At 36.7% G+C, this 27432-nt stretch overlaps 1 protein-coding gene across 1 annotated transcript; it reads left to right on the forward strand.

The window, feature by feature from the left end:
- The first annotated feature begins 12626 nt into the window (after positions 1–12626).
- On the forward strand, positions 12627–15574 carry LOC114317324 (putative expansin-B2). The gene is made up of 4 exons (XM_082916554.1): positions 12627–12935; positions 13235–13347; positions 14021–14208; positions 15104–15574. The coding sequence occupies exons 1-4, from the start codon at positions 12752–12754 to the stop codon at positions 15432–15434; spliced, it is 816 nt and encodes a 271-aa protein (XP_082772680.1). The 5' UTR covers positions 12627–12751; the 3' UTR covers positions 15435–15574.
- Positions 15575–27432: the final 11858 nt, after the last annotated feature.

Consider the following 27432-nt stretch of genomic DNA (forward strand, 5'->3'; position numbering starts at 1 on the left):
AGTTTGAATTTGAATTCAAAACTTATTTGGATAACCATTCAGGATATCTATATCTATCATATCAATAGATATGGATAGATGGATAGATTGATATATATGTGGTTATATATCAGATTATATGGTTAATCTGTGAGATACGTATATTAGATATACGTTATGTGGTTTTTATCTATAACCATTTTTCCCATACTCTCTCTGGCTTTCTCCCATAAAACAACGATCAAGTCATTTTGCACTGTGACTTATATGGGTGATACTCATTTTGTAGTATCACTCCATTGTTGGGTTCGTTATTCAGATTTTGGAAGCACGTGATTTACCCACAAAGTTCTTCACTACAAGGTATGATCCGAATTATTTTTATCCGTTGCGTTAATTTATTTACAAGAGCTAAGTGTAATTTTGCAATGACTCCTCTTTATACTATTGCATTATCTTTTATACTACTCTACATATCATTTTGTGCTCGTCAATTGAGTTCACAGCGATGATTCAAATTGGTTAATCTTTTATACTACTCTAATACGTACTTTTATCAACAAAAATTTGTACAAAAAACGAATTTTATCAAATATCACTAAAGACTTTAACAAATTACAATTTTTTGTAAAAAAAAAATAAACGACATTTATGAGTTTAAATTTATATTGTTCATTTTATAAAATAATATGCAATTTGTTTATTTTTTCATTAATATTTGATAAATTTAATTTTTTGTACAAATAATTTTTATTGTAAAATTTATGTAATAAACAGTTTAATCATTATTGTGAACTCAGAATGAGATGCACAAAATAAAATATAGAAAACAAATAAATAATAATAATATAGAAAAAAGTCATTTGTGTATTTGTTTGGCAATGGGTTTTTTTGGTTAAATTAGTCACAAAAATATAAAATACGTTAAAAAATTAATAAAACAAAATATCACATTTAAATTATAATTATTTTATTTTTTTTTTACACAAAATTTAATTCAAACGAACTTTTTAGTCAAGACAAAAATAATAAAAAAGTCAAAAAAATTAACTAAAAAAACTAATTGTCAAACATGAACTATATATAGGCCCGTTGGGGATAAAGGTTAGGACTAAAATAATTATATAAGATAAAATATACTATTTTAGTTAAATAGGACAAAATGTCACATTCAACTATAATTATTATTATTTTTTTTTCACAAAAATTAAAAAAGTCAAAAAATCTATTTCAAACAAGATTTTTTAACTTCAAATTAGAATAACCAAAAATCAAAAGTTAAAAAATCAATCCATATTTCCAAAACCCATAATTTATCAATGAGAAAATGTTAAAAAAAAATATCGCTTTCAATCACAACCGCAAATCTTGTATGAGGGGGGCTCGTGGATCATGATCTCCTTGATAAGTGGTAGGGGGGGATAGAAACATACGGCAAATAAGGTGGGGACCACAGTACTTTGTGGGTCCCGCTCATGCTTAAGTTTGTGGGGGTTCAATTCAGGATGAGTCTAATACACATAACATACAATAATATTATAAATTTAAAAATTTATTTAAAAATAATAATTAATAATTTAAATTTATTTCATTCATAAATTTCATACTTTTTTTTAATTTAATCAAAACCATGCATATCCATTTTAGAATCTCAGGCCTCGTTTAGGAACAGGCTAATTTAGTAACTTTTTGGCTATTTGGCTAAAAAGGTAGGTAAAAAAAACTTGTATGTTTGGGATTACTTTTTGGCTAATTACGAAAAGATGTGCAAAAAGTAGAGAGAAAAGAGAATCTTTGACTTTTTGGTATGAATTGTTGACTTTTTGACTAATTTAGTAACTTTTTGACTAATTGACTAAAATAGCCTCTTGCCAAACGAGGCCTCAGTCTTTGCCCATAACATAACCATTCCAGCGATCAACTGCTTTACACACACACACACCCCCAAAAAAAAAAAAAAAAAAAAAAAAAAAAAAAAAAAAATCTGCTTTGCAAATGCTGCCAATGGCATATGGGCCAAAGATGGGGGTTGCAAATCATCTTTCTCGATTGAAAAATTATTGCAGGGATATTAAGGTCTCATTTCATAATATTATCAATTTTTTTTATTTTTTTAAAAAACGAATAAAAAAAAATGTTCGGTGTACATAAAAATGAAAAAAAAAATTATCCGATTTGATGGCCGATGGTGGAGAGTAGATTAATTTTGTGACTAACAATGGAGATGAAAGTTGAAGTTGTTATTTTTAATGCCATAAATGTTTTTGTTATGAAAAATGGAGTCCGGCAGTACAAAAATCGAACCAGAAAACACCCTGGAAGGCGGAGCGTGGGCCTCACGTGCCACCTGACGCCGTGGGAGGCTTCCACGCGCCTCCACGCACTCTCATGCGCTCTCATGCGCCTCCGTGCGCTCTCACGCGCATCCACGCCCCTCCACGCGCGCATCAGCGGCGCTGTCCACGCGCACGCCCTCCGCGCCACACACGCGCGCCGCGTGCTGAACCGCGTGCTGAGCCGCGCCCTGGGCCGAGCTGAGCTGCTCACTGAGCCGTGCGCCGAGCCGCTCGCGTTGAGCTGCGCTGTTTTTCCTCTGCCGGCTTGGCTGCTGAAGTTAAGGGTCTGTTTGTTTTGTTTTTAAATTCTGAATCACGTTAAATTGTCATAATTAATTCGTTATAGCTTTTTTTTAAGCGTGGTTAGTACCGTTAAACTCAGAATTATGTTTTCTATCTTTTGTAAAATTTTGAAAATTTTATGAAAATAAAAAGTATTTTTCCTGTGATTATAATTCATTATTTGTGCTTTAAAATTCTTATGGTATTGCATAAATTATTTTCTGGGGTTGAATTTTTTATTATAGACTTTTGAAATGTTTTTACTATTTACTGGAATAATTTTTTCAGTTTATCAGATTCTGAAATTTTTTATTTCTAATTTAATGTGTGTTTATTAGTTATTTAGAATTTCAAAAAAATTCAGAAAAATTCCAGAAAATTTCAGAAGTGATACAGTTTCTGTTATGGCATAATTTGAATATTAAATACAACATATTATTTTTTTTAGGGTTTGTAATATGTTGTGATTAAAATAGCATTATTAATTGTTTTTTATTTTAATTCTGTTATTAAATGTAACATAGCATGTATTGATTGTGAATCTACATTAAGATGCTATTGTATGAAATTTATCATGCTTTGACATGCCATAGTCAGTGGGTGGTTGTTCGGTTGAGAGAAATATTTGTAGATTTACTCCCGAAAACTAATATTTTGCGCATAAATTAAATTAAATTTTGGATAATTGTTACCTGTGGCGCAATAGATGATTACGAGCATAGCGGATTTTCGATCTTGCGACTTATGTAATATTGTCACTATTTAATTTAGATTTTTGCGACAAAATTATATTATGCTAATCAAAATTAATTCCAATACGAATTTCTCTCTAAATTGACTTAGCTTATGGAAGTTATTTGGTTGACCTAGACTTAGTAGAGATGTTCGAATGTGAACAATGTAATCCTATTTTTTAGATGAGCAAAAGTCTTGGAGACTTTAGGTCAAGTCTTAATTGAGCCAAAGCATGGAAACATGACTCAAAGTCACTGTGGTTTTGTTGCCTTGTTTGGCATAATAAAAACTAATGTGTGCGCTATGGTTAACGGCACGCTACGTAGTTTTGGTTGGCGAGTTTTGGAGTTATGAAATTAGTAAGCCCTCAATAGATCTGTATATGATCTTGACTATTGAGCTGCGCGGATTGACTTTGTAATTTGACTTGTAAATAATGTTACATCATTAGATGAAGTAACATTCAAGAGTCACGTCATCCAAGAAATGCGAGCTTAAATAAATTAGTCATTAAGTGTAAGACGAGTAGCCAGTATGAGCAGTGGTTTACTCTCTACCCAATTATTAGGAGTGGCTGGAGCAAAATTTCATGCACTATAATAGTGTGCGTTGAAATATCACGTGAAGTTAAAAGATTAGCGCTTAGAAGCTGCACAATCTATTAACACTAAGTGAAAAGATTAGCGCTTAGTAGCTGCAAAATCTATTAACACTATGTGATAAGATTGGCGCTTAGTGACTGCAAAATCTATTAGCATTGCCAGCTTGTCTAAGTCTGGACACTTACTGTTTCCACACTTGAGTGTGAGACATGAGGAGGGGCTTCTTTGTATGATTCCTTAGCTAGGCTAACGTTTTTTAATAACGTTTACCATTAAGCGCAAACGTTGCAGCATAATAATGAACAGGTCAAGGCCGACAAGGTTGTTATGACTCTAAGAATTGACGCATGACTCGTGAGAGCATTGTGTTGAATTAGACTCTTTAGCCTAATTCGCGCTTAAGTTACTTCAGGAGTTGTCATAATTGATAGCTTATTCTCTCCTTCTTGTGGATAGTAAAATTAATTGCAAGTAACTATGAAGCGAGAAATAGATATGGCAAGAGGAGTATCGTCATCTTTCAACTAGATGTAGTAAAGTGTATGGAGAATAAAATTGACTTGAAGGTGCAGGGGATTAGCACTTACTAGTTAAATTTGCGAATTAGGCGCACTTGATATCTCCATGACATCCTTTTATGATCTAGTGAATATGAATTAGTCGTGAGTCATTACCTAGTTGGGCCTAAACCTTTAAAACTTGTCTTCGAGAACTCACACATTAAGATGATTGGAATTAGTTTATGACATTGGTCATGAACCAGTGGCTTATTATACTTAATCACATTAATGAGATGATGACACGATGGTTTGAGTAGGCCTTCTTGGGCCCACTCGCTTATGACATCCTGCTCTCATGTGAATGTGTAACTTTGTTCGCAATGGGTGCGCACAAGTAAGTAGGAAAGCCGTAGAAGGTCATTTGTTTTGGCGCATTTAGTCCACTATGATATTTGTGACTAGATATGTGTAAGGGAATGATAGCTAAGCCTCAATCTCGACACATTTATAGATTACAATACGCATCTGAGTCAAGACTATTTGATCTCCCATAAGTCAAAATTTTTGAGATGATTTTCGACATTGCACATATGAGGTTGAGATCAATTAGATAATAGCTTTCGTGCCTTTAGTTTTGACCAAGGTGGCGAGTATCTATTTGAGTTATCTTAGAAAACTTTGTGAAGAGAGATAGATGCTTAGAAAATTGACTATTCCTAGTACTCAACAACACAATGGTGTAGTAGAGATAAGGAATTAAATATTGTTAATGTTAGGTGGATAATGGCGCAAAATGTTTCCCAATTGGAAATTGCACTAGTTTGTTGCCTATATCCCTAGCTAAGTGCCCTCCATAACAGATTTTACACTCTATTTGAGTAATAGGTTAGCGGAGAGCCATCTATGGGCGATCTGTAACCGTTAAGCAGCTTATCTTTATTTTACTTCTCATAAGATTACGAAGTTAAGACCTAGGGTTCTGTAGCATTATTGTATGCTGTCTTGTAAACACAAAGGGTCGTGTGCGCGCATTATTGTATGCGGTCATGCAAACCCTCCGGGTCGTGTGCATATAGGTAAGCAACTTTGTGGTAGTGTAACTAAGTCACATAAAGTTTTATTAGTAAAGGTGACGTGAATAGAGTTTTTGGAACTCTATAAGATAGAGAATTCTAAGCATAGCGCTCTATGTAGCCTAGTTGAGAATGGAAAGAAATTTCCAATATTCTGGGGACAGTGGGAGCGATGTGCCTACTAGTGGATTACTCCATTAGAGAAGAATACTCTACATTCTTAGTTGAATGGTAGCGAATGTGAAAATTTTCCACGTCATCACTGGGTGATTGAGAGGGAAACATTCATGATTGCTCCGCAAGATGATAAAAAGCCTAGGATAATGCCTAAGGCTCTAGTCTCCTATTTTTAGAAAGTGGATCAATGTTGCGCAGTTTAAGATAAAGTCTTTGAGGATTAACCATTTTTATAATTTGGTTGACTTTCCATTATGACGAAAAACTGTTATAAAGTTATGTATAATTTGGATAGTCATTGTTGAGGCACAAGGCTTGCTAGATATCGAAAAGTTGCACCATTGAGGAAAATGTAGACCATGAGAAGACTTCCTCCTGCGGAGTGAGGTTATTTTGACTTAGGCTATGATTGACATAAGTTCGGAACATTGATTTGTGGACATTGTGACCCAACTTTCTCGTTAGAGAATTGGATAAGTAGATCCGTAGGGATTTACCTTCTGCTTTTATGGTGAAAAGTTAGGAGCGCAAAAAGGTTGCTAGTTCCAATAAATCTTTTACAGCCTAAAACAGTTATCCAAATAGTGGTTCTTAGATTTCGTCAAGCCATGATAGGCCAACGATGATCGATGAAGACCACTGAGGCATGATCAATGGTCCAAAAGAAGTTTTTCCTTACTTAGTCATTATAAGCCAGGAATTTATAAGGTTGTCGCCACCTAGGGTGGGCAGTCCTCTATTTTAGATATGATGGACATGGGTGATGTAATTTATATGCTCGGATGTACGATCCTTAGGGATTGTTTTAGGAAAATTCTCGGTTTGTCTTCGATGACTTACATAGAGAATATCCTAGAATGATTCTAGATGCAAATTACAAATCCATTGACTTACCTATCGGTAAAAACCAGAGCCTTAGCTATTGAGTGAATCTTCGGATTGTCTTTGGGAGAAACAGATGACCTATATTCCTTGATCTTTTTTGTTGTGGGAGCTTGAAGTACGCTATGTGGGCGTATTTGGCATGATAAGTATTATCTTTGGTAAATGGTCAACTGAGTTATTTAGACATTGACCATGCTCATTAGATTGTAGATAAAATGCTTTACTAGTAGTATATTAATTTGCTTCTTGTAAGATTCAATGCGCTAGTTGGGCGCATCCAGAATGAACGCAAATTGGTCACTAAAATATCTTTAGAGAGGTAATTGCGCAAGAGGTAGTGATCTTGAACCACTTCATATGTGGCGCAAATGGTGGATTCTGTTGTATATGCTTTTCGCAAGAGGTGCTGATAAGGGTTATGCTTGGAATTTAGAATTGCGCAAGCTGTGGTCAAAATTTTCTTAATCGAGCACTTATTTGTTATGAGATGATGGGATGTTGACACTATTATGGTTAGTGTCATAATGATTAGTAGATGATGATGTCAGCAGGCAAGATTAGCTCACTCACACAAGCAATCGCCCTTGGCGCTTGGGAGCGAGCAAGGATGAGACTAGTGGTTTATTTTTATTTGGAGCCAAGAGAGGCTTAAATAATCCACTATATATGTCGCCTTGGTTACAACCAAGATGAGGTCGTGTTAAGGATCAAACATGGATATTAGTACCCACTTTCCATGTTGTGCCTGTTATGATTAGCCAGATGCGAGATCCCATTTGGCGCCTAGAAGGCGAGCAAATAGAGAATTCGAGTTAGGCGCTAGAAAGCGACTAGACTTATATCTGTACGGTGTATCGAGGATGAAGTCACTCCTTTGGAAGAATTACTCCACCGTAACATGTATTCATACTATATGTGCTTGGCAATTGAGTAATGAGGTGAGAGAATGGATCCCTGTTACCTCACCGTGTGAGTCTTACGTGTCATTATTGATATGACTTTCATTTATGTACCCTTTTGTGACTTTTGACTATGTCATAAGGTAAGGAGTTGATGTTCTGCTACTTTGGTATGTTGCCTGCGGTCATGTATGATTCGGCCTTAAGGGACATCACTGGGAAAGCGGTCAATCCTAAACTAAATGACATGAGGGCAAAAGGAAGATCATCTAGTATTACACCACTGTTATATATTCACTGCCGGCAACTCACATCGCTCTGTATGAGAGGCGGATTGAGTGTGAATATATTGCAAGAATTGAGAGGGTCAAACATGCTCTTTAAGGGATTAGAGATGTTTTTTAGACCGGTGTAATTAGATGGGTTTAGGGTATATGAGACACTATTTCTGTTCTTTTTGGGTTGATGCCTCTATGCTGGCTCATTTTGAGTTTCTAGTATAGAGCTCCCACATGCAGGTGTTCTCAGCAGTCGCACGGTGCATTGGCTAGTATGAGATTGTTCTTTTTGGAGGAGATTGAGATAAGAGATGTGGCAGTGTCATGCCAACTCATGTGCGAGTGGGAGATGTTAGAAATTGGGCGCCCATGTGGCATGACCCTTTGAACCTGAACCTTTTGAACCTTATCCATATAAGTTTGAATTTGAATTCAAAACTTATTTGGATAACCATTCAGGATATCTATGTCTATCATATCAATAGATATGGATAGATGGATAGATTGATATATATGTGGTTATATATCAGATTATATGGTTAATTTATGAGATACGTATATTAGATATACGTTATGCGGTTTTTATCTACAACCATTTTTCCCATACTCTCTCTCTGGCTTTCTCCCATAAAACAACGATCAAGTCATTTTGCACTGTGACTTGTATGAGTGATACTTATTTTGTAGTATCACTCCATTAATTGCTGGGTTCGTTATTCAGATTTTAGAAGCACGTGATTTACCTACAAAGTTCTTCGCTACAAGGTATGATCCGAATTATTTTTATCCGTTGCGTTAATTTATTTACAAGAGCTAAATGTAATTTTGCAATGACTCCTCTTTATACTATTGCATTATCTTTTATACTACTCTACATATCATTTTGTGCTCGTCAATTGAGTTCACAACGATGATTCAAATTGGTTAATCTTTTATACTACTCTAATACGTACTTTTATCAACAAAAATTTGTACAAAAAATGAATTTTATCAAATATCACTAAAGACTTTAACAAATTACAATTTTTTGTAAAAAAAAAATAAACGACATTTATGAGTTTAAATTTATATTGTTCATTTTATAAAATAATATGCAACTTGTTTATTTTTTCATTAATATTTGATAAATTTAATTTTTTGTACAAATAATTTTTATTGTAAAATTTATGTAATAAACAGTTTAATCATTATTGTGAACTCAGAATGAGATGCACAAAATAAAATATAGAAAACAAATAAATAATAATAATATAGAAAAAAGTCATTTGTGTATAGCTTTGTTTGGTTAAATTAGTCACAAAAATATAAAATACATTAAAAAATTAATAAAACAAAATATCACATTTAAATTATAATTATTTTATTTTTTTTTACACAAAATTTAATTCAAACGAACTTTTTAGTCAAGACAAAAATAATAAAAAAGTCAAAAAAATTAACTAAAAAAACTAATTGTCAAACATGAACTATATATAGGCCCGTTGGGGATAAAGGTTAGGACTAAAATAATTATATAAGATAAAATATACTATTTTAGTTAAATAGGACAAAATGTCACATTCAACTATAATTATTATTATTTTTTTTCCACAAAAATTAAAAAAGTCAAAAAATCTATTTCAAACAAGATTTTTTAACTTCAGATTAGAATAACCAAAAATCAAAAGTTAAAAAATCAATCCATATTTCCAAAACTCATAATTTATCAATGAGAAAATGTTAAAAAAAATATCGCTTTCAATCACAACCGCAAATCTTGTATGAGGGGGGCTCGTGGATCATGATCTCCTTGATAAGTGGTAGGGGGGATAGAAAGAAACATACGGCAAATAAGGTGGGGACCACAGTACTTTGTGGGTCCCGCTCATGCTTAAGTTTGTGGGGGTTCAATTCAGGATGAGTCTAATACACATAACATACAATAATATTATAAATTTAAAAATTTATTTAAAAATAATAATTAATAATTTAAATTTATTTCATTCATAAATTCCCATAACATAACCATTCCAGCGATCAACTGCTTTACACACACACACACACCCAAACAAAAAAAAAAAAAAAAAAAATCTGCTTTGCAAATGCTGCCAATGGCATATGGGCCAAAGATGGGGGTTGCAAATCATCTTTCTCGATTGAAAAATTATTGCAGGGATATTAAGGTCTCATTTCATAATATTATCAATTTTTTTTATTTATTTTAAAAAACGAATAAAAAAAATTGTTCGGTGTACATAAAAATGAAAAAAAAAATTATCCGATTTGATGGCCGATGGTGGAGAGTAGATTAATTTTGTGACTAACAATGGAGATGAAAGTTGAAGTTGATTCGCTTGAGGTCATAGAATCGGCCGAGGTCTACTGGAATGAGCAGTGACCAATTGATTAGTGGATTGTCGGATAGTGGGTGGAGCTTGACGGTATTGGTGGTAACAAGTAATTAGAAGCGGGTAGAATAACAAAACTCCATAAAATTTTATCAAGATAGGCATTAACAAAAGGAGTGCACGGTTTAAGGTTTGTTTTAATGAATATAAAATGCTCATTAATATCAGGAGTGATAAGTCTTAATTATTGCGCATGTAATTTATACATATATATATTTTCTATTTCCCTCCTATAAACATAAAAAAATAAAATAAAATAAAAAGTAAAACTTTTTAAAGGAAAATGTCTCGTAGTTCAAATTTTGTGGCTCAAAAATGGCTCAAATGGCCAAAACGACGTCGTTTTGGCCATTTTTATGTTGTTCTGTACTCAAAACGACGTCGTTTTGGCCATTTGAGTCACTTTTGAGCCACAAAATTTGAGTTACGTAACATTGTCACTTTTTAAATTATACTTAAAAGACTATTAGAGCTGCCCTTATAGACTTATTTGTGATGGACAAATAGGAGACAATCTAAAAGTCATCTTCTAGCTTGGAGTTGCATTAATTGGTTCAAGTCATTTGACTCAACTCATACTGCATATGTATTGTATTTGTATCCAACATGCCCATTTATTTCAGAATTTGAATAGTAAATATATATTTACATCACTATCATACATTGAATGAAGAAAGCAAAGTGTGTGATTTGAATGACTAAAAATAAGGGCACACAAGAAGGGTATACGCAATGAAGGGCTGTTGTCACTAGACAAAATCGATGGAGGGAGCAAGGTATAGAGTACAGACTTTAAATTGATAGAGATTTAATATATGCCATTGGATTAAAAACTATTTGTGATCACTATCCTTTGGTGGATTACAGTCAGATTAATTGTGACGTAAATTTTATTTTGAGAGAAATAACAGATGTTGATTCTTCATATTTGCATATTGGTCAAGGCTCAAATGCAACTTTTTTCTTTGAATGGAGAAGAGTTTTATCATGTTTTTGAAGAGTATTTTCTTCAATATTTATTCCAATTTTTTGTTGACTCTCAACAAATCTTTTATGAAGTCCTCGGTACCACTACTATTTATATCCAATGAATTTGAGACCAAGACCTTATTAATGTGGTAGTGTAGCTGATGTCATGATTATTAATCTATGACGTACTATGATTTTCATTTTATAAGAGTTTTTTGGGTGAGGAATGATAAATGTCACATGGTATTTTACAGTATTATAATTGGCCTGACAGTAACATCGTTTACATTTATATTAACTGTTGTCGGGAGTATTTGGAGACAATAGTATTTCTGATAAAAAAATATTCCGGGAGTGTTTAATAGAAAAATGTTAGAGACACCAACAAAACTATCAAACTTTTTAACAAAATGATAGACCCCAAAAAATACTTCGGGAGTGTTTAATAGAAAAATGTTAGAGCGTGTTTGGTAAAAAATTTGATTGTTTTGTTGGGATGTCTAACATTGCTTTTTTTTATATAGGAGACAACATGAGACATATTTGTGATTGAGAAAATGGTAAAATTAGAAAAAGTCTAAGAATACAAAAAGTTTTAAATACAAAATGCATGTGTCACATCTGTGCATTTTGTATTTGAAACTTTGGCCACATTTGTATTTGGCTCTATAAGATGAAGGGGATAGTATGGTGGGATTGAGTAAGGAGATTATTGATATTTTTTTTTTTTTTTTTTTTTTTTTTTTTTTTTTTTTGAGTAAGGAGATTATTGATATGATGGTATTAGATTAGAGTTATAAGATAGACAATGTTTATTTGTATACCACCGGATTAGTAATATTATAAATAGTATTAATATTTAAAATTAATATTTTTTAATTTTTAGTATTTTTAATATTATAGTTGTTTAATTTGTTATAAAAAATAAAAAATTTGCTTGAAAATCATTTAAAAATTCATCAATCCCCTAGCTCAATTTCTAATCCTAACCCCTCCATGGAATTGGTAGTCCTACCAATGAGGGGGAATTATTAGTTCAAGAGGATAGTTAATCTTTTTACTCATGTTTTCAACCAAACACTCTTATTAGTTCAATCCCCCTCTGCAAAGAGCCAAACAAATATATTGTATTCCTAACTCTACTGATCATATCATAGTACTACGCAACACCCTCTCAGAACGCAACAATATTCCTCATTTTAGGGTATATGATATTGGTTGCACAAATCTTAGTACGAAGATGATTGTATTTAATATTAGCTTGCACCGTTGTAAAGAATGTTCAATATTTTTATATGAGAAAAGTTAGGAATCATGAAATTTTTTTTATGAAAATGATCATGAAAGATTTATAATCCTTGAATTACCTTGATTAGTATGTGGTGATTTATTCTAAATGTAATTTAAAAATCACAAAAATTTCATGATTATTTTCATGAAAGGTTTTACCCAAATTCACATCTTGCTTTTTCTTCGAGGAATAAAACTCAAATTCTCAGGAAAAGGACACGTGGCCACTGATAGAGTGTAGATGCAACAGAAACCAAGCACTGCTCTCACTCTATAAATAGCAGTCAGTTATATCTATCTATCCAAGCCACCAAACACTACTAAGCTATAAACTATATACATAGTAGTGTACTCTAGTCATGGCTCTTTTTCTCAACTTCCACTTGCTTTTCATTGCCTATATAGCTCTCATTTCTATTCTTATGAACTCATGTTCTTGCTTCAATCCCAAGCGCTTTAATGTCTCAAAGTACCAATCTTATTCTGACTGGTCCCCTGCTGGTGCAACCTGGTATGGAAGCTCCACTGGTGCTGGGTCCGATGGTAATATTTATATATATTTACATACACACACATAGAGAATGAAAGAGAGAGAGAGAGTTGTTATAATACATAAATGCTATTTACCCAGAAAAAATATTCTGGAAAATACTAGGAATTTGAATGTATAGTGTAAATTTAAACTTTCGTGGTATGGACCGCATTGAGAACGAATTTGATCTATACATTTCAAATTAGGGAGATATTTTGATTTTGATTTTGATTTTGATTTTTTACTAATGAAGTGGATTTGATGATGTTTAATATTGGACATGTGTTGTTGTACTTGTTTGTATGCATAGGTGGGGCATGTGGATATCAAAATGCAGTGGATCAACCACCATTCTCTTCTTTGATATCAGCTGGTGGCCCTTCTCTATATAAATCAGGCAAAGGCTGTGGAGCATGTTATCAGGTGTGTGATTAGCTCAATTATCTTGTAATATTCCATTAAGCCTAAAAACTTAAAAATCAAGCACAAAATTTGAAATAAAGAGACATTAATGGACAAAGTTTTCAAAGTGGGGTCACCAACAAATTTTCTAAATCCTTTCCAACCAAGTGTTTTGTGTATCCTTCTATTTGTCTCGTTTTTGTGTTCTTGAAATTACTAATCCTTTCTTAATTTATGCGACCCATAAAAGAGTTATGTTAGGAATCTCAAATAAATTATCAATTTTTCTACTAAACCTCTCACATAGGTGCGAGATTTACACAAATCATGTGTGTGAATTTGATGCCCATATGAAAAGTTTGGTAAAAATTTTAAACATTTATTTGAGACCCATGACATTTACACCCATAAAATACACCAATGGGCATAATTTTGTAAAAGTGGGCTCTACTAATAAATTTTCTAAAAGCCTATCCAATGTGTATTGTGTGCCGGATTTCTATGTTTTTGTTCTTACTAATCTTTCTTTAATTTATGTAACTGCACATGTGGATACAAAAATTATATACACTAGTGAACATAATTTTTAATAAATCTTATTCAACTAGGCATTTTGTGTATATATAACTATGTGTCTAGTTTCTGTGTTCCTATACCCATTGATTCACAAGTAATTTAAGTGTTAAAATTTCAGGTGAAATGCACGGACAATGCGGCTTGCTCTGGTAATCCGGTGACGGTAGTTATAACAGATGAGTGTCCCGGTTGTGTCTCGGAATCTACTCATTTCGATTTAAGTGGCACTGCTTTTGGAGCCATGGCGGTTTCCGGCCAAGCTGATCAATTGCGCAATGCCGGAATCTTACAAATACAATATAAAAGGTGGTATACCATATACCATAGACCTAAAAATTTAATATATGGCCTAAATTGAATCAAAATGCGAGCTCAACTATATAATAATTGAATCTGAACATGAAATCTATACTACAGATTTAACTAGTTGTTATATAAGTCACACTTGATACAAATTTAATTTACACATTTGATTTTACAGTGTTTTTCAAAATATGTTCTAAAAATATGAACTTATATACTATAGATAAATACTTAACACAAGGAAATTGTAGTCATGAGAAGGAACAAACAATTTACTTCCGTGACACTAATGTTGTCCGGTCGCAATTTTTAACTTATTTCACTCAAAGAAACCAAACATATCACCCTCATTAACCTTTTACTATTCCTTTTTTGTTTGTTTGTTTTTTTTTTTTTTTGTTTGTTTGTTTTGATCATTTTTCATTTTTGTTGTCACTATCAGCATCAGATTGTCAACCACATATTTGTTCAATTATACAATCACCCTCATTTAATCTTAGACTTTTTTTGATACCAACTTATAAATTATTTTTATTTTATTTTTACTTATTTTCGTTTTTAGTAAATTTTTGAAAAACTATGTTAATTATTTGTTTGTCTAACTTGAAAATTAATTAATTTTTTTTTTCTTCAAAATCTCGAAGAAAGTTGAGTAAAAATGAAAATAAATTAAATTTTGTCATTTTTTTTTTAAATATTAAAGTTGGCCTTACTCTTGTTTTTACCAACTTTTTTCAAAATTTTTCAAAACCTTGAATTTTTTTAGATTCATCTAGTTTCAACATAAAGTTAAAAAAGAATAATATATATACACCAACAAAAAAAATTCTACTTATTCTTGTATTATTATATAAAACAAAGTGATTATCTTTTAATTATTTGATTATTTGACTAACAGAGTCCAGTGCAACTATCCTGGAGTATCGGTGACCTTTCACGTGGATGCTGGTTCGAACCCTAACTACTTTGCTGCTTTGATCGAGTACGAAGACGGAGATGGAGCACTTTCTGGAGTTGATCTCAAACAAGCTTTAGACTCGAACTCCTGGCTTTCCATGCAAGAATCTTGGGGTGCTGTTTGGAAACTCAACTCAGGGTCTACTTTGCAAGCTCCATTCTCAATAAAGCTCACTGGGGAGTCTGGGAAGACAATTGTGGCCAATAATGTAATTCCTGCTGGTTGGCAGCCAGGAAAAAGCTACAGATCAGTTGTCAATTTTAAGGTCTGATGGGAAAATTTGTAGTTGATCACTGTAGAAGATGGTCTACAAAGTCTACATAATAGACTTCGGTTTGGCTTGTAATACTCTATGAATAAAATAGAGTTAGCCCATGTAGAAAAATGTGGCTGGCCTTTTCTTTAATCTAATTATTCTCCCTTCATGATTGTGATGTAATTATCATGCATGGAGTCATGAATTAAAGGAAAAGACATATAATTAGAAAAAAAATATGTTTAAAAATAAGAAAATGTTATTTTACCATAAATACAGACTATTATACACGTATGATATGGTAGTATTATTTGTGTAATTGAAATGGGATCTTTGCTCAAACGATATAAGTTTTTATATGAATTTTCTATTTGTATATCACTACTCTTAAAGATATTATGAAAATAATGAGTGCAATGTAGATTTAAATTTAATTTGGTGTGTGTCACTCCTAATAAATTTAATTAAATTTTTTTTTGATTCACACATTTTTGTTTTATGATAACTTTTGAGACATAGTATTAGTGATGAACTAAATAAGTGTCTGTTAAAATAAATAAAAATAAATTAAATAAGTGCTTCAAGTTCATAGGCCATGTGTTAGCTTGCAATTGAAAATAGGGTATGCTTTTAATTGACAAACTAGTAAATTAGTAATGAATAGGTGTGAGTATTTAAGCCAGTCCTAGGCTAGAAAAAATGAGACTCACGTACTTAAGCCCAACCCAACTTGCTCTCAAGTACAAAAATCTCATCCCAGCTTGGTCTAAAATAAAATTAACATTTAAACCAAAAAAAAAGAAAAGAAAAAAAAAATCTGTATGTTATAATAACAATGAAACTATTACAAAATTAAACATTTACAAATTTGTAGTTTATTTGACCCAACATTTTGCATTTATTTATCCATTATATCCTAAGTTTAAATTTGGTGTAGGTATTTTTCTTCTTAAATAAAACAAAAGTATAACTAAAAAAAAATTATAATATGTATTATGTGAAATAATATATATACACAATAAATTTCTGTAAAATATTATGTTGGGAAATAAAATGACAGAATTTGTATACTTTTGCGACCAAATAATTTAGTCGCTGAAGCCCCTTAGTGACTAAAAATTAACTTTTGGCGACTAAAAATTTAGTCGCCAAAAGTGATTTTTTTTTTTGTAGTATTAGGAGGAATGGGGGGAGAGGCTGACTATGAGAGGCTAAAAGTTATGAGAGTATCTAGGAGAAGACACTAGAAAAAATAGTTAAATTTGACCAACAAATGCGAAAGTGAGTAGGGAATAGTTTAGTGGAGGTGACTAGAGAGCATAGTGACCAATATATGCACTATTACTTCTCTCTCTCTCTCTCTCTCTCGAAACACCTCTCTCTCTTTCTAAGAACCTCCTCCTCAGGCCTCATTTGGGGCTTGCCGGCCGCCACCTTTGGCTATGGCGGTCAGCTGGCCTAGCTCTTTTCGGCGTTTGTTTGTTAGTTATTCCCTTTAATAAACTTGATTCCCCCATTATTTTCCCACCTAGATGTGTTTTTGTGTGCTGCTGTAGATTATTTTCTGATGCTTCGGGGCTGTGTAGCTGATTCATTGGGGTAGTGATGTGTTGCTTTCATCAGGGGATGCCTGGAACAAGGGTCAATATAAAGGAGGTGATTGGTGTTAGACCAGCATAGAGGACGTCCAGGATCTTCATTTGAGTGCTCTTTTGCGAGTAGGAGCTTGAGGGGTGAACTCTGGTTCAGCTTTATGGAGAAGTATCGATGCTGTGTTTGAGGGGAAACATGGGTGTCGAAGTCGATCCAGATCTGTCTAGTTTTCATTCGAGCGCTCCTCTTCGGGTGAGAGATTGAGGAATGAACTTCTTCCAATGTATGGAGGTGTTCCAGTGGTTGGTCGGTGCTTGGATCGTGTGGGCATTGGGAGTGCAGCAACATAGGTGATTAAGTTGTGTTCAGGTGGGTGGTTGATCGGTGGTTGGTCGGTGTTTGGATTTGCAGTGGGTGTGTTCGGAAGAATAAGTTGTGGTCAGGTGTTTTCCTTGGATGTGGAGTTTTCCGGTGTTGGCCCATGAAGCAGTTGGCTATGGAGTTTTCTGGTGTTGGCTAAGGAGTTTTCTTGGTCGGATCAGTAGCATAGGCATGGTGTGGCCTTGGGAGTGTGGCAGCATAGGCGTGGATGGTGTGGGTATTGGGAGTGCAGCAGCATAGGCGTCGGCCTTGGCGTGGTGATTAAGTTGTGTTCAGATAGGTGGTTGGTCGGTGGTTGGTTCCGGTGTTGGCCCATGAAGCTGTTGGCTATGGAGTTTTCCGGTGTTGGCTATGGAGTTTTCTTGATCGGATTAGTAGCATAGGCGTGGTGTGGCCTTGGGAGTGCAGCAGCATAGGCGTGGGTCTTAGCGTGGTGGTTGATAAGATTTTAGTTTGGGTGGTGTGCGCATTAGGAGTGTAGTAGGTGAATAAAATAATTGGGCTGAATAGAGGAGTACCAACTTGGGAGAAAAGAAAATTTTAGTTTGTTGAAAAGAGGAATGCAGGAGCAGCTTGGGTGTTTTGGTGGGTTGATTTTTTGGGGACTCATGTATTTTATTTTCTAGTTAAGTCATTTTTAACTTTTTTTGTTTAAAAAAAAATTGTGAGGCCAAGGGGTTAGTTGTATGGATGCGAGTAGCAGTAGTAGGGGTATTTTGTACTTTCCGAATCTCTCTCGGTGCATGCCATCTTCCTGTACTTTTAATTTCATGCTGTTAATGAAATTTTTTTTTGCTGATCAAAAAAAAAAAAAAAAAAAAGAGCGTAGTGACCAATTTAGAGAGGCTCTGAGAATTTATAATCACGGTTTGTTATATCTCTTAACAAATTTTGATTTTGGTTCTTTGTTCAAAATCGTGCAATACACGAATTTTATGCTGGTTCTCTTAAAAGAGAAACCTTGTGTGGCCCTCTCTATATGCAATCACTGTATGTACATCTTAAAAGAGAAACCTTGTTTCTTTTATTTATTTATTTATTTATTAAAGGAAGCCAAAAAAAAAAGGGGCTTATTTTCTTAATCACCTTTTTTTTTTTGGTCAACAAAAAAGAACTTTATTGATAAAAAGACATACATTACATATGAAAATACATCAATAAAGAAATGAAGTGCAGAAAGCATCAAAGTACACCCCCCAATCCCAATTAGGTTGGCACCAAGAAAGATATCCAATCATTTGCAAGCACAACCAAAGAGTTGGTGAGAAACCAACAAGAAAAAGAGAAAACAAACACCAAAAGCACCACAACCATCAGTTAACACACCAGCAAAACAACCAGCACCAAGCAGCTGCAGCAGGCTTCACTGAAACAAGGAAAGAAAACTCCCAAACAACTCAAAAGCCACCCCTAATGTGAAACCCCGTATTTTTGAGGTGTTAATATTTTAATGAGAGGTATTTGTGATAGTTTGGTGGTAAGATATTTAGATGAGAATCTAAATTATTTTCTCCATTTATTTTATCTCTTTTTTATCTCCACCTCATTATTATTCATCTCCTTTGTTTTCTAATATTTTTTTCATTATTCTTGGCCACCAAGTAAATTTTATTTTATTATTTTTTTCATCATTTCCTTGCTTACCAAGTAATCTTTTATTTTTAATTTCTTTAATCTTCCTTTCTCTCCAAATTACTTTGTCTCCAAGGAAGTTTCTTTTCTTGTTCTCCAAGTAAATCCCTTTCTTGCCCACCAAGTAAAGTTCCTTTCTTTGGCCCCAAGTCTTTCTTTTCTTTTGTCTCAAGTATCCTTGTCCATAAATTGAGCTCACATCTCAACTTCTTTCTATGGTTCTTCCCATATCTCTCTCTATTTGTTATATAGATAGAGAGTTTAGATTAAGAATGTTTAAAGTGAGAGTAAGCATTTTCATATTGGAGGAGAGTTATAGATTTTGTGAAACCTTACATACCTTATGCCTTAGACTTTAGAGATCCATGGAGAAATATCAAGATTCGAGTGTTGTAGATGAAGGAGATTGATTTGAGGTAATTCGGTGGTATACAATATGATTCCTTTAAATCTCTTTGCAAATAGTTTATTTTAATTACTTCCAATTTGTAATCCTCTTGATTATTGTGATCATTTGATAAATCTTGTGAAATCATTCTATTGACACGTTTGAGTACTCTGGTCATTTGATAAATTCTATGAAGTTTTTTTATGTAGTCAGTGTTGATTTGTCTAGCTAAATAACATGGAAATGCTCCGCATATGGATCGAGTAGACCTTGCCAATAGCTTGTACCAATAGCCCGGATAAGCGGTTGTGCTTGGGTGAGGTGGGTGAGGTCGGTGTAGACACCCCATTTTTGACCGACCTCAAGACTCAGACGTCACCAATTGAGTACTCGGTGATGTTGCATATTGTGCTCGTTCTGAGGTTGCGGAGTCTCAGCTGCGAGCCTTGCCTCCGGACTTCGGGGCTTTTTTGTGCTTTGCCTCGATTTGCGAATCGGGTCCTGTTTTCTCTGTTTTCTCTATTTTCTCTTCCCGAAGGGAGGGAGAGGTCTCGTAGACCATCTCTCAGTGGCCGTAGGCTACATTTCATGGTCGTAGGCCATTTTTTCCGTTTGGAGCCCAGTTTTCGGTTTTCGGAGCCGTCGGCCGTGTGCCTCGGTTCGGGACCGCTTAACTACTTCCATTTCCTTTGGTTTTTGGTACACCCCTTATTTTCTCCCTTTAGAGGGACACTGTGGCCCGGGAGACCACCTTCGTGGTCATACGCCACTTCCGGTACCTAATAACCTGTTTTCGAGGCCCCAGACTCCGCGTTTTGGCCCCCAAACCTTCGTTTTACATCCGTCTTGGCCCATTTTTGGTAGGGACACTATTTTCATTGCTAGAGAGGTGGTAGGATGGTGGGAGGCCACCTTTTTCCCTAAAAAACCAATTTTCTCTTTTCTCTCTCCAAAAGCCAATTTTTCTGACAGAAAGCTGGTTTTTCTCACTTTTGAGCCACAATTTCTGGCTTTTCAGACAACCATTGTGTTGTGCTCATCTGGGAGGCCACCAATATGGGTAGGTCGACCAGTAATTCTACTTGACCCTTTTGAACCTTGCTAAAAAGTTGGTTTTCCTCTCTCCTAGGTCACATTTTTTGATTTTTCACCATACAACTGTGTTGCACTCATCTAGGAGGCCACCTTTTTGGGGTGGAAGGCCAGAAATTCTTCTTGAGCCTTTTGACCCCTGGTCGGTCGACCAAGGGGAGTGGCCGGCCAGCCACTTGAACTGGCCGACCTGCTTCTTGTTTTTTGCCCTCTTGAATGCATCACAACTGTGCCAGCTGTGAGGCAATTGGACCATCCTCCATATGGAGGATATGTGATGCCCTTTTGGGATATTTTAGAGCCTCTCCTCCATAAAGGGGAGGCTGAACTTCTATGGTAAGGGTTGAACAACTTTGAAGGCTTACAACTCTCCCTCTCTCTCTATATCTCTACACTTGAGCTTCCAAACCCTAGTTTTCTTGGACCATTTGCACTACAACCCTTAGCACCACACCTCCTCCATCCATTCCAGCACTTTGGGACTGATTTTCAAGGGTTGAAGGTTCACCAACTTGGTCCAAAAGCTCCAGCTTTGCTGCTCTTCAAGGGTAAGCACCTATTTCCCTTAAACTTGCATCTTTTTGCTCCGTTGATTAGCCTTACTTGCAAGTATTTCTGGATTTTTTCATAAACTAAAAAGTGTCATATTTTGAACTCCTCTTGAATATTGATTAAGGACACTTTTCTTTTTGAGGTCTCCTACATCCTTGTATGCATTATCCCTCTTTGTAGGCCTATTTTGCATCATATCTTAGTCCTACTTGTGAGCATTTTTGAGATTTGTCATAAACTAGAAAAAGTTTCCTTTTGAGCTTATAAACATGTTTACTTAAGGTCACTTCTCTGTTTGGGGTCATCTCCCCCCTTTCATGCTTTATTTCTTCATGTTTTGAGCTATGCATGTGAGTATTTGTATTGGCCTTAGTTTGACCTCTTAACCACTAAAATTTAGTGGATTTTTAGTGGCTTGGATGTGTTTTTGAGAGCTAAAATCAGAGGGGGTCACCTCTCCTTGTTTTGTTTGTTGGCCCTTTTGGCCTTCCAAAGGGCCCCTCACTTGCATGTTGAGAAGCCACTTTTTGGGCCAAATTAGGTGAGTTTCAAGGCCTACCTTAGCTCTGTCTAGAGCCTCTTTGGTCTTATTTTGTGTCCGTAATGCATGTGTTGAGCAATTCCATTCAAGGCCTTTTGAGGGGGCCTTTCATTGTATGCTTCATTGACCTATTTCAGGGCCAATTTGGTGAGTTTTAGGCTTGTCATATTTGATTTCCAGAGTTGGTTTTTCCATGCTAAGTGTCCTTGTTGTATGTGCTGAGTAACCCCTTGCATGGCCCTCCAAAGAAGCTCATCATTTTTGCATGCATTGGATGCATTTCAGTGGTTATTTGGGGTTTATTTGGCATGAAATACTTCTATTTTTGGCTGGTTGGATGAGCCCTCATATGTTTCATATAGCTGTAGAACAACTCATGGTTCACTAGCCTATGTTGCATGTTGTTTTGACCCTTCATGTTGGCACCTTTTGGCTATGCCTTGAACTAATAATGTGCTCATTTTGGACTACCCTAGCTCTATTTTTGGGTCTTGTAGCTGAATGATGTTAGTTTTGCATGCTTGTAGTTCAATGCACTTGCCTATCTTTGAGTTTTGCGGTTCGTTGCATGTATGTACTGAGATATTTCCATGTTTTGAGCCTATCATTCATCACATTTCAGAGCTTGTTTGAATGCCATGTTGCCATGTTTTCATCTCTTTAAATGCGTTTTAGAGTCGGGCTTGTATGCCCCATTTACCGACCATTGAATGAGCTCCATTTCGTCGCATTCCGAGTCATCATTTTAGGTCAATTTCCCACCATTTCAGACCTGCCTAGGGTTTGTTTGGGGTTGGTTTTGCTTTTGGTGCATTGCTTCGGGTACCTCTAGTGTAAGGCACTTCACTAGTTTCGGTACCTGGGCCCCCTAGCTTGCATTGTGTGCCATATTTGCATGTGTCGGGACCATATTTCATGCTGTTTTAGAGCTGTAATTTATGTTATTCCATGTCATGTTTCATCCTTGCCATGCTTTGGTAGAGTGGTATTCCATGCCTTAGGTTCAGTCCTTAGTATTCGTGCATGTGTGCACACATTTCGGTTGTCTCATTTTCATCTGATGGCCACTGATGTGAGTGTGGCTGAGGTCCACTCATGTTGGTGTAAGTCCATCGTGCATTGTGTATGCCATTTCGGTCCATAGCATTGTGTATGCTGAGTTGCGTGTTAGAGCATTGTGTATGTCATTTCATAGCATTGCGTATGCTAGGTTGTATGTTAGTCGCATTGTGTATGCCATCTCATTTGCATTGTGTTTGGGATAGGAGTTAGCCCAAGCACGGGAAACGAGGGACGTTTCGTACTCCGAGTGACGGAACGTGTCTCAATTCCCGGTCGCCGACACTCCGGATTACCCATGATGGAGTTTAGGTCTTGCTGTGTTTTCATGTGCATTCATATCACATCGAGTCGTACAATTCGACTCCTCGACCATCATGCATCGAGATGCGTGATTGGTGGCACGAGGATCGAGGACTACACTCCCTGAAGAGTAGTCCTGCATACATATATGAAAATACTTTGCTGTGCCCGTTTCTTGCTCTCTATTACAGCAAATCAGAAATCAATAGCTTTCTAGAGCCTAGCATAGCATTCCGGGATTAATTGCAAACAGAGGCGAATCGGGGCATCGCAATGGATTTCCGCGCCAGGAAACTCAAGCATGCATCTTTCATCATTTGGAATAGAGCTGAGGCGGTCCATAAGCTTGCATGCTAATTTACTTGCTTTCCTAGTTAAATTGTTAATTAATTAGGATTATTCGGACTGTATTATTTATTCGGACCCTCCGAGCGAGGGCACAATTGTAATAAGTGTGCGTGTGTGTGATGTATGTCTTCCAACCCCACGTCTTTCTCCCTTTTATTTACCAGCTTATGATGGTTAGATTAGGGCATGTTTCAATTAGCATACTTATGCTCGCATGTTTGCATTCATTCATCTGTATTGTATGCACCGGGCTCGGCGTATCATACTAACTGCATTTGTATTTCAATTCCAAGTTGAATACTTGTTAGTTGTAGCATTTCACATGCTATCCTTAGAATAACCGAGCCTACTATAGTTGCATTTTGCATGTGTTGCATTAAGCATTTCTGTATAGTTAGGATCATGCATTGATTTCTAACTAGTTTCTGTTTTGGCTTGGAGTACTCGGTAAGTGTTTATGCTTTAGCATCCCCGCATGTGTGTGAGTGACTGTCATGATAGCATGCTTACCATGAGGCTAATTGCTTATGTGATATACCTGCCTGAATGCCTGTGGGTGAAGGTTGGGTTATTTGGATTGGAACAATTCATCAATTGTGAGTTTTAAGCCTACTTGAGAGTGACAAATTATCATGTTTTCTAAGCCCACCTGAGGGTGGCAAATCCACATTTTAAGACTACTTGCGAGCAGCAAACCATTTTCAAAACAAACATGAGATGTTTCGTTCCAATTCAGGCGATCCAGTCTATACTTGTATGATGTGTGCATCACATAGTAAATCTAGGCTAATAACCGGAATAAGAACGCATAATGTTTTCAAAACTAGATATCATGGTTAGTAGAGGCCGATCTTTGATCGGGCGAGCGGGGGTGCTCACGAAGTGACCTTTCCCAATCGTATCCAAGTTCCCGAGCCGAGACAACTTTGGTGATGACAGACACGTGGCCTTAGGCAACGAGTCAGGGTTTCCCAAATTTTTCAAAATAAAATATTTAAGTGGCGACTCTGTATCTGGCAAAGCAGTCTATGTTTGGCACTTCTTTTAAAAAAATCTGTTTTCAAAAACGATTTTCCGGATTTGGACTCTTTGATGATTCATCGGTCTTGCATTGCACTCTGCGAGATTAGATATAGGACCGTGACTTTGAGTCTTGAACTGTAGTGAGCCCAATGAATAAAACGGGGGATTTCCTCTCGGGGAGTTCGGGGACGTCTACAGTTTCTGGCGACTTTGCTGAGAATTTAGAGAACTTGACTCAAATTTATGATATCTGGTTTTGACTACACTTATGTGTTTCTTTGCATTGCATGTGCGTTGGTGCGCCTAGGACACCGTGTTTGCCGTATGCTATTCCTGAACGATTTGCCGGAGGCTCGCTTCGAGAAGCGTGCCATAAGGCTGACCGGTTACGGGCTCTGCCACGACGGGAACACAAACCCCGGTTTTACCGGGGTACCCTTTTTAACCATTCGACCTAGTGCATATTCGGAACCCATAGTGACCATTCCAAACTAGGACAGGTTGCTTACCCGTTTATAGGTTGTTTGAAACCACTGCGTGCGTAATGAAACCCTAGCTCCTGACAAAATAGGACAGGGAAACCCTACCCCAACATAGGGGTGTTTTGGCTCTCACTTATTTGTTATGTGCTTTTAGAGTGCGTCTCTATACGAATGCATGCATCAGTTTATAAGTTTGGGCATCAGGCCTGCGGGCGCCAGTTTAGTATTTTGGGTATCAAGCCTGCAGGCACCAGTTCAGTATTTTCAGAATCAGTTATCTGCGGGTATCAGATTCAGCTTCGGGGACAGTGATTTGGGAATAATGATCAGTATTTGAGAACAGTGTATCAATTGCGTGTTAATTATACCCAACTGTGTGTTGTGTTTTATTTAGCACAATTGCTTCAGACCAAGCAGATATTCCCCAAGCACTCTGGACAAGAGGTGGCCGACTCAATCGATCTGAGGATCTGGTCGACGGACAACCAGTGTATCATTCCCTACCCTAGGTTATCAGACGGAGGTCGAGAAGACGCAGTGTATCCGAGCAGAGGTTGCCAGAGCAGTGGATTACCCCATCAGTGGATAGTCGGATTGAGATCCCAATTGTTGCTATAGAGATAGACTTGCTAGTAGTTCAGATAGATCAAGGCAGTATGGCGGGACCGACAGGAGTTGAGGAAATAATGCGTTAGATCCAGGACACCATGAGAGCCATGCAGTAGGATGTTGTTCGCCGAGATAAATTTGCCAAACAACAGGCCAAGATCATGGCCCAGCAGGCAGAGTTAATTGCCAGGTTGCAACAACAAACCGGGGCATCTGCTTCACACCCAGTTCCTCCCCCACCAGGAGTCCTGGCACCTAGGGAAGCACCAAATCTCTAGGTAGATACGGACATACTAATGGGGCCAGCTCTGCCCCCAATTCTGCCTCAACTATCTAAGGCACCTACGCTTGTCAATCAACCGGACTCTCCCTTCGAGTTCGAAGTAGACCATACGACACTGAAATTGAGCAAGCTTGAGAAGTTGTTCAAGAAATCCCAGGGGGTGAAGTCCATTCCAGACATCGAGGATGGATATACCGATGTGGCTGTGACGCTACCAAATACGTTCAAAATGCCACAAATCGACCGCTTTGACGGATCCGGGGATCCCATGGTCCATCTTCGGTTGTTCTCAGATATACTGCGACCGATGGGCCTCACCAGACCACAGAAGCTTTCATTATTTGGCCGAACCTTGTCAGGTGTGGCCGCTATCTGGTATGCAAAATTAGAAGATGATGTTAAGCGGAACTGGGACGAAATGGTCGAGGCTTTCATTGCACAGTACTCCTATAACACTCAGATCGAGATTACAACCCGTGATCTTGAGACAACAAGGCAGGAGCCTAAGGAGAGCTTTTTGGATTTTGTGGCCCGTTGGAGGGCGAAGGCCTCGATGATGACCCTAAGGCCTACAGATAAAGATCAAATCCTGATGATTGTGCGCAATCTCCAGCCAAAACTGATGCAGAAAATGATTGTGCTCCCCTTTCCTACCTTTTTAGATTTGCACGAGATGGGGGTACAAATAGAGGATGCTATGAAACAAGGTCTGATTGACCAAGATAGAGAGTAACCCCGAAGAACCTTCAACCGCAACAACAACACAGACACCAGCAATACCGCAAATGCTAGAGCTTCAGAGGTAAGCATGGTCACCACCATTCCCCCTCCAAGACCCACGGTAGTTACACCTTTCTCCGGCGCGTCCGGAAGCAACACACAAACCACCAAATTCCAACCCAGAGGCCAAAGAACCTTCACACCTTTATACATGCCCCTGTCCAAGGCTCTAGGGGTATTAATCAGGAAAGGGCATTTAAAGCCCCTGGAGCCGAGGCCATTGCCAAATCCACTCCCTCCTTCTCATAACCCAGCAAAATACTGCGCATATCACCAACAACATGGTCACGACACTGACCAATGCTTCAGATTGCATCATGAGATTCAAGACCTCATTGACAAGCAGGTGATTGTACCTCCAGAAAAACCCAATGTCACAACAAACCCTCTCCCACCACACAACCAAGCTCCACCTCCCAAAAGAATCAACTTTATCCAGACTGGGGTCGTGTCTTACGATCCCAGCATATATATTACCCCAACCCACTGTAGACGTCCCCGAACGCCCCGGGAGGATGAGTCCTGTTCTGTTCATTTTGGGCTCACTACAAGTTCGGACTCTCAAATTGTCACGGTTCTAAATCTGAACCAAAGAGTCCAAATCCGATAAATCATCTTGAGAAAACAGATTTTGAAAGAAGTGCCAAACATGGACTGCATTGCCAGATACAGAGTTGCCACCTAAATGTTTTATTTTGGGGAAATTTAGGAAACCCTGACTCATTTGCCTAAGGCCACGTGTCTGTTATCACCAAAGTTGCCTCGGCTCGGGAACTTGGATACGATTGGGGAAGGTCACTTCGTGAGCACCCCCGCTCGCCCGATCAAAGATCGGCCTCTACTAACCATGATATCTATTTTTGGAAACATTATGCGTTCTTATTCCGGTTATTGACCTAGATTTACTATGTGATGCGCACAGCATACAAGTATAGACTGGGTCGCCT

This window comes from Camellia sinensis, chromosome 2, assembly GCF_055761805.1.
Source record: "Camellia sinensis isolate YWXY chromosome 2, ASM5576180v1, whole genome shotgun sequence".
In the NCBI taxonomy this organism is placed as follows: Eukaryota; Viridiplantae; Streptophyta; class Magnoliopsida; order Ericales; family Theaceae; genus Camellia; species Camellia sinensis.